The sequence below is a fragment of the Triplophysa rosa genome, linkage group LG7 (genome assembly GCF_024868665.1).
Source record: "Triplophysa rosa linkage group LG7, Trosa_1v2, whole genome shotgun sequence".
Classification (NCBI taxonomy): domain Eukaryota; kingdom Metazoa; phylum Chordata; class Actinopteri; order Cypriniformes; family Nemacheilidae; genus Triplophysa; species Triplophysa rosa.
This window is the reverse complement of record NC_079896.1, coordinates 21,657,712-21,670,783: the sequence shown is the minus strand read 5'-3', so window position 1 is coordinate 21,670,783 and position 13,072 is coordinate 21,657,712. Positions and strand designations below refer to the sequence as shown.

Sequence of the window (13,072 nt, the reverse complement as noted above, 5' to 3'; positions counted from 1 at the left end):
CTCGTATTCAAAAGTCTTCAATGAAAGCGTGTGTGTTTATACTCCTGACCTGTTCATGCATGATGTGGGAAAGCTCTCTGGTCAGATCTCTGTAACTGGCTTTCATCTCATCGTGATATTCCTGCTGGTCATCCTTGATCAGTCTTTCATTTACAGCCAGCGCCTGTCCGCACGCTTCCACAAACTGCCTGCATGCACAAACACAACACACATATTTAGAGAAAATACATTCTTGGGCTCTGGTTTGCTTTTGCAAATAAAGGCAGACACCATTTATATACCTGAAGACTTCTTTTAGCTGCTTGACTTTGTTATCTGGGTATTTCTTGGCGCAGGCATCATCAAGAAACGTTCTGGCATATGTAAGCGGTCCAGCATTGACCTGAAGTGAAAGATACGTACAGAAAAAAAAAACAATTAGATGCATTAAATGTGTCATTAGGTTGCTTAGGTATTTATAGGTCCGGTGTATGAAATTTAGCGGCATCTAGAGGTGAGGTTGCGAACTGCAATCAACGGCTCACTCCACCCCTCCCCCCTGCCTTTCGAAGCACTAAGGCGGGTGACACAGAACTATGATGTCGTCACGTTTTCGCTTCTTTGCCAAAGGAGATAACATATTTACGAAATGCGCTCTGTAGAGCAGTTTGTCCATTTTGGGCTACTGTAGAAACAACATGGCGAATTCCATGTGAGGGGACCCGCGGTGTGTGTAGATAGAAATAGCTCATTCTGAGGTAATAAAAACATAACGCTTCATTATATAAGGTCTTTATACACCTCTGAAGACAAAGTTATGTATATTACCTTGCATTTCTGTCAATAGATCCTCCAAAAAATGACACGCTGGACCTTTAAATCATACATTTTTAGAGACTTTTCTCTTTACGTGGATGTCAAGTGTGGTGAACTTTGACATGCAAATTTCGACCAAATTGCTCGATTCGGCGATGACTGAAAATTCTAAACGTCTGCCTTGGCCACCCACAAAAATTGGCCAAAAATGTTGCCTCCTGTAGGTTATTTCAGTCTGTTCATATTGTATGCATGACACACACCTGTACACTGATGCTCCCCTGTAGTTTAAGTTGGAGACGGATCATGTCGACCTCAGTTGTTGCGCAGAGAGCGCGTAGTTCCGCCACTTTCCCACTCATCTCGTCTATGGCCACCTCGATGGGACTCAGGTCCGTGTGGTGCTGATACATCACCGCTATTCTCTTCTTGACGTACGGGAAACAGTGAGTGGCTGAAACACAAATGAGAAAGTCAATCAACATAAAATGATTCCGCTGGACAGATGCGTTCATAGATACATTTGGCTGGAAACAGAACATGGATTAACTAGTGTGTCTGTCTCTGGTAACCTGGTTGAGACCAAGTTTCAACCACAATTTTGGTAAATTGTTACACGTGACTGCAGTTCAAGGTTCAGGTTGTATTAATGCAGGAAACGCAGAGCAGACTGAAATGCAATTATGAAAGATAATTGAGAAGCCAAGGACATTTGCTCATAAAATATTATTACCCTGTTTACAGATTATACACACAGAATGCGCTTTACTCTGTGTACATCCTCTATACTGTGTAAGATGTACAGTAATACATGTTCTGTTGGTTTTACTGTGTAAATGTGAATAATATAAACCTATATAATATGTGTGCACAGTTATTGATTTATTAACCACAAGCACGTGACATATTAAAGGGATACTTCACCCAAAAATGTCAATTCTGTCATCATTTACTCACCTTCGAGTTGTTCCAAATCTGTATACATTTCTTTGTTCTGATGAACACAGAGAAAGATATTTGGAAGAATGCTTATAACCAGACAGATTTTGCCCCCCATTGACTCCCATAGTAGGAAAAAAACAATGGTAGTCAAAAGTGCCCCAAAACTGTTTGCTGTCCTACATTCTTCAAAAAAAGAACAACTCGAAGGCGAGTAAATGATGACAGAATTTTCATTTTTGGGTGAAGTATCCCTTTAAAGATGAGACAGAGCACAGGTCAGGGAACAACATTATAACAGCGTTGTACCCATGTTGTAACAATAATAAACAAATTGCAGAGCACATTCATGTAATATAACATCTCAAAATACTTTATAAAGTAGGGATGTAGATCATTATAAAGTGGGATGATCTCATTTGAAAATGTACAACTTTATAACACAGCTGAGAGCTTTATGTATTTGTAGCATTACATAAACTTGCCTATTCCTTCACAATTCATGTATTATATGTTGTGTTTAGACACGAACAAATCCACTCACTAGTAAGGACCGTCCTGCGTTTGCACTGTTCCTCGACCCCACCGTGCCTCTTGCCCGACTCTGTAAATGGTGTTTCGAACACAAACCGCCGGATGTTATGGCTCCTCTCAAAGTCCGTCTTTCTCTCCTCCAGCTCTTTTTCCTCCAGGTACGGGGTCACGTGCGTCACCTGGATGTAGGCAAACTTTGCCTCCAGGTCTTTAGGGTTCACCTGAGGCATATGGGGAGAAGATCATGGTTTACATGGATGGAGTAAAATGCAGATAAATAAATGTATATGAATAAACACAATTCATCCCTATGGATACGGTAGGATGAAGGTGTCACTGAATTATCATGAAGACTCGTATGAAAAGAGTTTTACTGTATCTCTGACGTAAATCTCTTTGTGTGTGTGCGTGTGTGTACAGACAGTTAATGTGTGTACTAATCTTTGTACTTGTTTGTTTAATCTTTATAGACGCCTTTGCTTGTGCTTTCTGATTAAAATGTGTCTGCTCACCCTGCCAGAGTCCTGGATCATTTTGACATTTTCTTGGCCAAACTTGTCCGAATAAAGTTTGAGGAGGCGTTGGGAGATCTCAGAGAGAGGAGTAAACTTTGGTTCTTTATAGATGTATTCCTTTCCGTCCTCATCTTCAAAGAAACCCTGAAACAGATGCACAGTCTCGGTCACAATCTGTGTGAGAATGTAACCAAACAGTTCTTGGCCACCATTTCACAGTAGGAAAACAATATTTGAAGATACACAAAAGAAGATATTTTGAAGAATGTAGGAAAGCAAACAGTTCCGGGGCGCTTTTGACTTTTTAAGAAAATTGCAATTTTTCCTACTATGGTAGTGAATGATGGCCAAAAACTGTTTGGCTACAAGCATTCTTCCAAATATCTTTCTCTGTGTTCATCAGAACAAAGGACTCGAGGGTGAGTAAATGATGACAGAATTTTCATTTTTGGGTGAACTATCCCTTTAAGAATGGTCTGGAGGGTTTTATTTCTGTATATTGCCAACAGTATTCAATGCACGTACAACAAACAAAAACAGGTTTTAATCTTAGAAATCAACAAACCTCAATATCACACAGGTGGAAATGAGAAGTTATGAACCTACTAAACATCAAGAATATCAAAGCAAACTTTGTGCTCTTAGCGCTCAACAAAGCCTAAACCCTCAGCCAAACAAGAGATGCATTTTTTGACTATCCTTATACTCCAATCTTTTAATAATCTCCCCCTATCTGTTTGTTCTGTGCAGAAATATAGCCGTGGAGATGTCAGCACCCAAAGCTTTCACCAGGCTTCTGTTCTCATGTTGAAACACCTCAAGCCATAAAATCACACGGTTTCTGTAAGGTTTATGGACACGGCGTACAGCGAAAGAGCTCGCTAAGTGTTGCCTAGCTCATTTTTATGGCCCAAACCCATTTAAAAATGGCTTCCATAGTAAACAAAGACATCCAGAGCTACCTAGCTCCATCAGGATGAAGTAAATGACAGGATGTACAGATGAGGAGATGCGTTATGTTTAAAGATTGATGGACAGTAGGATGTTAGAAGCACACAGAGAAACACGACCTCCATTTCCCGACTAAAGACATTATGCATGCGGGCGAATCAAGCGGTGATTTAGCGAGACCATTATGGTCACACGGCGAAGCCTCGCTTGACTATGTCAATGAGTAAAACAGAACACAAAACAAACACACACTAGACATATGCCCGGTTAACCGAAAATATATCTCACGTGATTTATGCACAACTTGTGAGTGANGAAAAGAGTTTTACTGTATCTCTGACGTAAATCTCTTTGTGTGTGTGCGTGTGTGTACAGACAGTTAATGTGTGTACTAATCTTTGTACTTGTTTGTTTAATCTTTATAGACGCCTTTGCTTGTGCTTTCTGATTAAAATGTGTCTGCTCACCCTGCCAGAGTCCTGGATCATTTTGACATTTTCTTGGCCAAACTTGTCCGAATAAAGTTTGAGGAGGCGTTGGGAGATCTCAGAGAGAGGAGTAAACTTTGGTTCTTTATAGATGTATTCCTTTCCGTCCTCATCTTCAAAGAAACCCTGAAACAGATGCACAGTCTCGGTCACAATCTGTGTGAGAATGTAACCAAACAGTTCTTGGCCACCATTTCACAGTAGGAAAACAATATTTGAAGATACACAAAAGAAGATATTTTGAAGAATGTAGGAAAGCAAACAGTTCTGGGGCACTTTTGACTTTTTTAAGAAAATTGCAATTTTTCCTACTATGGTAGTGAATGATGGCCAAAAACTGTTTGGCTACAAGCATTCTTCCAAATATCATTCTCTGTGTTCATCAGAACAAAGGACTCGAGGGTGAGTAAATGATGACAGAATTTTCATTTTTGGGTGAACTATCCCTTTAAGAATGGTCTGGAGGGTTTTATTTCTGTATATTGCCAACAGTATTCAATGCACGTACAACAAACAAAAACAGGTTTTAATCTTAGAAATCAACAAACCTCAATATCACACAGGTGGAAATGAGAAGTTATGAACCTACTAAACATCAAGAATATCAAAGCAAACTTTGTGCTCTTAGCGCTCAACAAAGCCTAAACCCTCAGCCAAACAAGAGATGCATTTTTTGACTATCCTTATACTCCAATCTTTTAATAATCTCCCCCTATCTGTTTGTTCTGTGCAGAAATATAGCCGTGGAGATGTCAGCACCCAAAGCTTTCACCAGGCTTCTGTTCTCATGTTGAAACACCTCAAGCCATAAAATCACACGGTTTCTGTAAGGTTTATGGACACGGCGTACAGCGAAAGAGCTCGCTAAGTGTTGCCTAGCTCATTTTTATGGCCCAAACCCATTTAAAAATGGCTTCCATAGTAAACAAAGACATCCAGAGCTACCTAGCTCCATCAGGATGAAGTAAATGACAGGATGTACAGATGAGGAGATGCGTTATGTTTAAAGATTGATGGACAGTAGGATGTTAGAAGCACACAGAGAAACACGACCTCCATTTCCCGACTAAAGACATTATGCATGCGGGCGAATCAAGCGGTGATTTAGCGAGACCATTATGGTCACACGGCGAAGCCTCGCTTGACTATGTCAATGAGTAAAACAGAACACAAAACAAACACACACTAGACATATGCCCGGTTAACCGAAAATATATCTCACGTGATTTATGCACAACTTGTGAGTGAAGTACGGTAAAATGCTGCTGCATCCAAAAGCCAGAGGGCGCTCTCGTGCAGAAACTCCAAATATGCACTACAGAAGAAGACCATACACACGTAGTAGTAGGAAATGCCAAATGACATGTTTTATCACCGATCCTCAAGCCTCCTCAGGTATTTTCATGATAATAAAGTATATTTATAATGATCATGTTTGACGGGTGTTGCTTTTTCAAATGCACATTATAAGCGACTCAAAATCGCACTGCTTTTAGATCGAGCAGCATTTCCTACTGATCCCAGAGACGTGCTTCACGGACAAGCTACGCATCAATAAAATAAACGATACCTTGCATTATCGCAGCCAGCTCGGTTTCAGCAGGATTTGGTGGTAACCGCGGTTAACCGGGCACATGTCTAACACACACACACTGTTTAAAACAAAACTTACCGCAGCCTTTGGACAGAAAAGAGAGCAGAAAAGATTGATTAACTGAGACCCACGATGCCTTGGACATGCTTTAAACAACACTCACGCTGGTTAGATTAGCATGCACATATGCTTCTTTGTTTATCCATTTTCCAGGGATCTGTTTTTAAATGAAAAATCTTAAAGGGGTCTTATCGTAAACGGAATACAGTTTCCTTCCTGAGGCCCAACTATAATATATTTCAAGTCAAAATCTGTTCTAATTTGTCAGAGCCGATGGCCTTGTGGGCAACATGTGGCGCAGTTGCGCTTTGGGAGGGCCGAGTTTCCTTTCCCGACCCCACCCCCTTCTCTCTCCTACTACGCTTCCTGACCTCTCTTCCACTGAACTGTTTCAGTAAAGGCAAAAAGTGCAAAAATTAAAAAAATCGGTACTCATTTCATGTATTATGAACATTTTGAATAGTTGAGCTGGCATTTACCAGTGTAATGCCATTTAGGGATAATATTACATCATCGTGAGTGGGCGGGCCAAGATTCTGAACAACAAATAGGTGTCATCGACGTGTAAATGTGGGCGGCCTTATGTTAATGTTTTGCATACAATACAAGGATTAAAAATCGATTTTTAGTTTTGAGTTAATATATTGTTAATATATATTTTCGTGGCACATTGAACTCTTTTATCTCACAGGATAAAAGGAATATTTGATTTGTCATGATAAGACCCCTTTAGAAAAAATTGCAGGTGTATTTTAGAGTGCAGGTAAATCCTAAATCAAACTATTTGTGTCCGCTGGACTCTTAGAAGTAACGATTATAAAGTCTTACCTGGCCAAAAAACGCCACTCTGAAGAAGGTCCCAAGTAGCCTCTTCCCAGAATGCATCACTTCCATCACTTTAGTGTAGGCGCGATGTAACGTGTCATACAGGTGGGCCAGTTTCTACACAAAAACACAAAACTATATTCATACTTTGGAAACGAGGACACTATTTACACATAGATACAGTCATTCTGGTAAATGTTAAAATTGCATTGAGACATACAGATACACATGTAAACTGTGTGTGTGCGCACCTCAAAGTCTCTGCGTTGTTCATAAATCGGGATGATGAGTTTGTAGATGTCTGCAATGAGTTCGTAACGTTCAGCTTTCCATAAACCGTCAGCGCAAGCTTCCAACAACTCCATCAGCACCTCCTGCAGACAGACACACACACATATTATTACTGTACATGCACACAAGCCCCCATGTGTGTTCGTGATGCAAATGACTAACCACACCACAAAAACGTCACGGTCAAAACTACTTATTTCAAGGATCTTATGTAGTTAGTGGTTAATGCTAATGCCAATGTCACAGTTATTATTGCTACTACATTGGCTAGAGATATAGATTTAAACAAATTCCAAAGTACATTTACATTTAGTCATTTACCAGACGTTTTATCCAAAGCTACTTACAAACGAGGTAAACAATAGAAGCAAAGTATTAAGCACTGATGCATAACAAGGGTGTCGCAATATACCGTGTATTGATAATAACCGTGATATTAATAACCATGATTATTAATATTATTCTATTTCTACGCATATGATATGATCAAATTCAGCATGCGATGAAAATTTTGCCTTGAGAGTCACAATGTACACAAACTCTCTCTCCCTCTCCCTACATCTGTATTCGGAGTATGATTCATTGTTTAAATAAAGAGAAAAAAATGATATTAAAGACGAAAAGCACTGATAGCACTATTAAAATATTTTTGAAAAATAAATATCACAAAAAGATCTCATTATCATGAATTCCTCAGGCAGCCATGAACAGTTGTACAAATCTGATAAATCTGATATTGTGACCGCCCTAATGCATCATTTAAAATCTGTGCGACTTTTATCATGTTTGAATCAATTCTGCACGATTTAGCAAATTTCCCTAAAAAATTAAAAAGCAAAAAACAAACATCAGCAGATTATTTCTGGGTCTGTTTATTCTGCCTGTTACTCAAAATAAAGTCAAAAAAGCAGGTTCACTGAACAAAAATGAAATAAATAATTGCATTTAAAAATGAATCAAATGCAATAAAAAAATGTAATTGTAAAAAAAAATGGTAATATTCAGGCATCTGAGGTGCCAGAAAAAAAATGTTTTTCAAGTTATTTTACACCCAAATTTGAAGTTTATTTCTGTAATTTAACATTTCTACAGCATTTAAAAAATACAATATCTAAAAATTCTGTGAAATAAAGTGTAATTTCTGAAAAAAATCTGATTTAATGTAAAAACTGTTTATTCATAGTGACAAGAGACTCTCTGCACTCGTGGTTTATTATCTGGACACACCCACTTAAGAGGAGCTATTAATACTGATAAGATTAGACAGAACACTTTCTGTCACGGGTTATTACAGACATTGTTAAACAGGTTTAACGGTTGTTTTAAATTGATGCCAGTGCATGTGGACGTCATTATTAAAGTGTGGTAAGGTTAGGGGGCGTGGCTCAATGTGCTGGGGGTGTGGCATATGTGAGAGTGGGTGTAGTCAAGAGCAAGCTGTGTGGAACCTCATTAAAGTGAACGTCTTGCATCCCCACATCCTCCATCATGGCCGCCTCCTCATCAATGTTGGGTGTGATCACACGAAATGCGGTGCAGCCCTGACGGAACATTCCTGAGACAAATATATAGTGTATAAAAAGGAAAAGATTACTTTTGGAGAAAGTCTACACAGCTCTTAATTAAAAGCCATGTAATTGATATTGATGTTGCATAACAAATGAGTGTTTATGAGTAAATGTGCATGCATGTGTGTCTACTTTTCCTGACCCCGGGAAAGTGCTGTTATCACTTTTGTCAAAGTCAATTACAAAGAACGCCACATTATGTGTGTGCATGTGTGTTTGTGTGCATGCATGGTGAAACATGTTAAATCACCTTTTACCGGAATGCTACACATAAATGCACAATTAGCCTATATTTGAGAAATCAGCCAAGCTAAGGATCTACTGTATGTAGAAAAGTACTAGATATTTTATTAGCTCTGCAGACGAAAAATCCAAAAACAAACAACAGCCCCACAAATAAAAGGTTTGATGAATTATTATGTTAAAGTATATACTGTATGAGTTCTAATATGAGTAACGGGACAAACTCTATTGCACCCCCTCGTGAATCATTACCTTTCCTCTTTAGGTACTCGGCCACCAGCGCTGCCACATGCACATAACACATTGCAGCCTAAAAAACAACCACATTAAGGAGAGGATTAATCCTCATTATCCTCCAATAGCTTTAATTTGATAAAACAAGCTAAATACTTCTGAACACACTGCTTAAAAATACTAAATATTTACGTACAGCAAAGTCAAGAAGTTAACAAATATATGTAACATGTTTTGCTACACTTTACCATAAGGGTTCTATAACATCCCTTAAACCTATAGAGAATTTCGTTAGAGATTCATTTGGCCATCTTGCCTCAGACAGATCTCCGTTCTTCACGTGGATCTTGGCCATGCTGTCCAGCCAGGTTTTGCGCAGTTCAGGGGTGCTGGTGTAGGATTTGGCCAGGCTGTACTGCAGGTCCACCAACATCTCCGGGTCTTTCTCGTGTTCCTTCATCTGCTCGGTGGCCATCAGCACCGTGCGGATCCGCTTGGTCAGGTCCTTCACGTCTGAGGGAAAAGCAGTGTGCTGGTCCGAAGAGAGAAGTTATCATCAAACAATAAATTTGTGTTTTTAGCAAATGTCTCTTAGAAACAAAGCGTCACCTGGAAAAAAGTCATATGGAAATCTTTGATAAACATATTTCGAATGTTTAAAATAGACATTTTTTAGTATTGACTGAATTGAATGTGTGTCTTTACCTTTACGCTTTTGTCGCTGTTGGCGCAATTGTTAATGATGGACAGCGACTGCTGAAAGCGCGTGCCACCGATCCCGATGACATCAGCGATCAGCTGACTGACTGCAATCACCACCTGAGAAAAAGGTTAATATATAATATTCTATATTGTATCTATGCTGTTAATATGACTTATTTCCTCTCCTACCTGCAGGTGTGTGCGGACGAATGATTTCCTGCCGCTGTACTCAAAGTTGCTCTTCATGAGGAAATACAGGAGGTGGGCCGCATCACTGCGTATGGAGCTCAGTTTGGAATTACAGCACTTCAGGATCTCATAACACAGACAGGCACACATATCTGCCCGTCCGTCAAAAAACGTACAGGGAAACTGATAAAGAGAAGAATGAGGCTTGTTACTTGACATACAGTGCAGCACCAAACTACCATCATAAACCAATATGTCAATTTTATAAATCATCGTAGTCTCACTGTTGATCATGAATACTCACATTTCATGTTTCATAAATGTGAAACAGTGTTTACCTTGTAAATGAAGGTACGCAGAGAGGTGAAGACCTGCTTCAGTGCCGTCTCTGATTGGGGGATTTGAAGAAAACAGAGATGCACTTGGAAAACCTTCTTCATCAGCGGGTTATGGCCCAAATCGGCACACAGCTGCGTCTGTGGGAAAGAGACTTTGTTTGGAATTACATCAGGACAAGATGTTCTTTCTTTGCACATAAAAACATGCATTTCAAGTACCTTAAAGCCCATGATGAAGACGCTGAGTGTGTCCAGCACAGTCAAACAGACCTCCGTCGAGACGTTAGCCTCCAGGAGACACGCGTCAGCATCACCATGACAATACGCTGAATGAGAAATAGAGGGACAATTATTGTATCAGTTAATAACTAAACAGACCAGAACTGATAAGTTGCATTGCCGTCTCAGTTTTGATCTGTATTGCAACTCTCTCTTGTTGGATGACATCTATCCTGAATTTATCCATCATCGTAAAATTTTGTAGCCATTTTCTAAGGCCTTGACTCAGTGAGCGTTGCGTTTGTGTTGTGTCATTTTTGTGTCAAAATTTGTTTAATACTATATTTGAATAAAGTACAAAGACTTCCAAATCCGGACATCACTTTTGTCCACTACTGTACACAAGTGTGTGCATGTGATAATGTCTTACTGTGGTTGAAAGTGTGTGCGTTCTCCAGGTTGCCCAGCTGATGTAAGCGTGTGTGCATGACGCTCCCTCTGTTACGAGACACAGGAAGAGTCAACGACTTCCTGTCCGGAACCATAAACCCCACCCCCTCCTGGCTTCTGAGGAAAAACAAAGCTTTTATGAGAGGTCAAGTGAGCTGTCAATCATATATAAATTAGGTACTTTTTTTGTTTATGTTTCACTGGTTGATATGATATTGAACTATATAGCGCACTTTATACGGACATCTATAGACAGAAACAGCATGACACAACTGTCAAAACCGAAAGTGTTTAATAATAAATTAATTACGAATGTAAAATAAACAATGGATTATGATGGAATGAACCATTAAAAATAAAATAAAACATATTTTTTTCCAGGCCACTGTTGTGTCTTTATCTTATGTACATAATTTTAAACATATTTGTTAAAATTATAAATCATTTATTAATCATTCAAAAAGTTACTTTACATCACCTGTTTTCATCGTCTAACACTATATGCCTTATAAAATAATACATACAGTAATATATAAATTGTAGTAAGGTGGCACCTCTATTCTTACTTTTGAATGATGTTAAACATAGTTTGTGAAAGATGTTATCAGGTTATTCATGCAGTAAGCTACACATTGTGCACACTTTAGTGAAAATAATGTTAAAGTCCGGGTAAAGAGAATTCTGAGAATTGTTTCTAAACACATTATAGGTGTTACAAATGTATTGCTGAAACACATTACAAAGACTCAGAAGTATGTAGTACTGAATTGTGGAGTTAAACCGTTAAACAGTTTTTCGCCAATTCTCTGTTTAGGATTTTTTGGTTATGGATTGTCCGAGCATGCATGGCCCCTCCCCTATCACTAGAGCGCCTAGCATCAGGTGCTCAATCACAAGCTCAGGGTTGTACGCTTTTCACACACGCTTTCAGGCTCTCACTCTGCCCAACTAAAGAAATCTCACGCTAAATAACAAGCAAATGGTAACGCAGACGCGAACGGAAGGAGGATCACTGCGCGTGATCGCGAACTGCTTCAGTAAACGATGTTTAATTAACAAATTTCGAGACGAGCACGAGCAGATAATCCACCCGGTTGGTTCGCTATCAGCAATCCCAGCATCTACGTTATCAGCACAAGAGAGAACCACTACAAATAGAGTGTTCACACTTGACTTCTTTTTTGAAGCTGCTAGCGTCTGTTTTAAATGATAACCCTATGGAGTAAACCATGTTTTCAAAAAAGTCCTGATCGCTTTTTTAAAACGCCAGCGCCAGCATCTTTTTCTGCGTCTTTTGAGGTTGGAAAAAGATCCACTTTTCTGAAAAAACGTCCTGTCAAGCACCTTTTCACAGCTAACCAATGACGGAGACCTGTCGTTTCCATAACAACATGCGAGGAACGTGATTGGTCGAGAAGGCTCAAGCTCGAAAAAATAAAATGGCGGCCGAAACGCCTGTTGGAGGATAGTTTTGTTTCATTTTCACTTTCAATAACTTTTGATTGCATTTCTAGCGTGAAATTAGTATTGTAGTTTTTAAATATGTGGCAAAGATGCTCTGTTTATAATTCATTCCGTTACGCTGCCTATGAAGCCATGTCTCTTTAAGCTGCCTCCTTGCACAAATGCTATCTTTGCCGGCTGCTATTTGTAACATATTCCCATAATTCACATACAGCCTACTGGGCTGGGAACTCAGGTTGAGTGATTCGACTGGGCGTGGCTTCAGCGCCAACAGCGGACACGCCCCCAGCGTTTGAGAGCAGAGAGTCCTGCTTGTTTTTCCAAGATTTTGATAACTTCTTTTGTTTACCTGGATGTTTTTTTCTCCATTCAAATTTGGCTGGGTGGTTAATCACACACTTTTCTGTTGTGTGACAAACTCAGAACACATATTTCAATGTCACTTTACTCGGACTTTAAGGTTCATACAGAGCTATAGATGTTGTTGTTTACATTTATTAGTCATATGACTGGTTGTATGTTGACCAGACAGCAGGAGACAGTGGGCAGCGGAAGAAGTTTAGGAATGGGTTACCAAAGACGGGTGGGTTATGATGTCAAAACATGCAAAAGGCAGAATCTATGCTGATGTCGCTACAGTTACACACCGATTTGGGAGTGAGATACAATATCA

General features: G+C 39.4%; 1 protein-coding gene across 1 annotated transcript in view; it reads right to left on the bottom strand.

The window, feature by feature from the left end:
* Positions 1–13,072, bottom strand: part of dock9b (dedicator of cytokinesis 9b) — a 76,357-nt gene that overhangs the window by 2,093 nt on the left and 61,192 nt on the right. The window contains exons 38-52 of the mRNA XM_057339083.1: positions 10,916–11,052; positions 10,486–10,592; positions 10,267–10,404; positions 9,929–10,111; positions 9,743–9,856; positions 9,354–9,569; positions 9,056–9,113; positions 8,441–8,547; positions 6,953–7,075; positions 6,705–6,818; positions 4,202–4,348; positions 2,279–2,489; positions 1,059–1,249; positions 282–382; positions 50–188 (exon numbers count right to left, since the gene is read on the bottom strand). Of these exons, the coding sequence (XP_057195066.1) occupies positions 50–188; positions 282–382; positions 1,059–1,249; positions 2,279–2,489; positions 4,202–4,348; positions 6,705–6,818; positions 6,953–7,075; positions 8,441–8,547; positions 9,056–9,113; positions 9,354–9,569; positions 9,743–9,856; positions 9,929–10,111; positions 10,267–10,404; positions 10,486–10,592; positions 10,916–11,052 (2,086 nt within the window). The remainder of the gene's footprint in view (positions 1–49; positions 189–281; positions 383–1,058; positions 1,250–2,278; positions 2,490–4,201; positions 4,349–6,704; positions 6,819–6,952; positions 7,076–8,440; positions 8,548–9,055; positions 9,114–9,353; positions 9,570–9,742; positions 9,857–9,928; positions 10,112–10,266; positions 10,405–10,485; positions 10,593–10,915; positions 11,053–13,072) is intronic.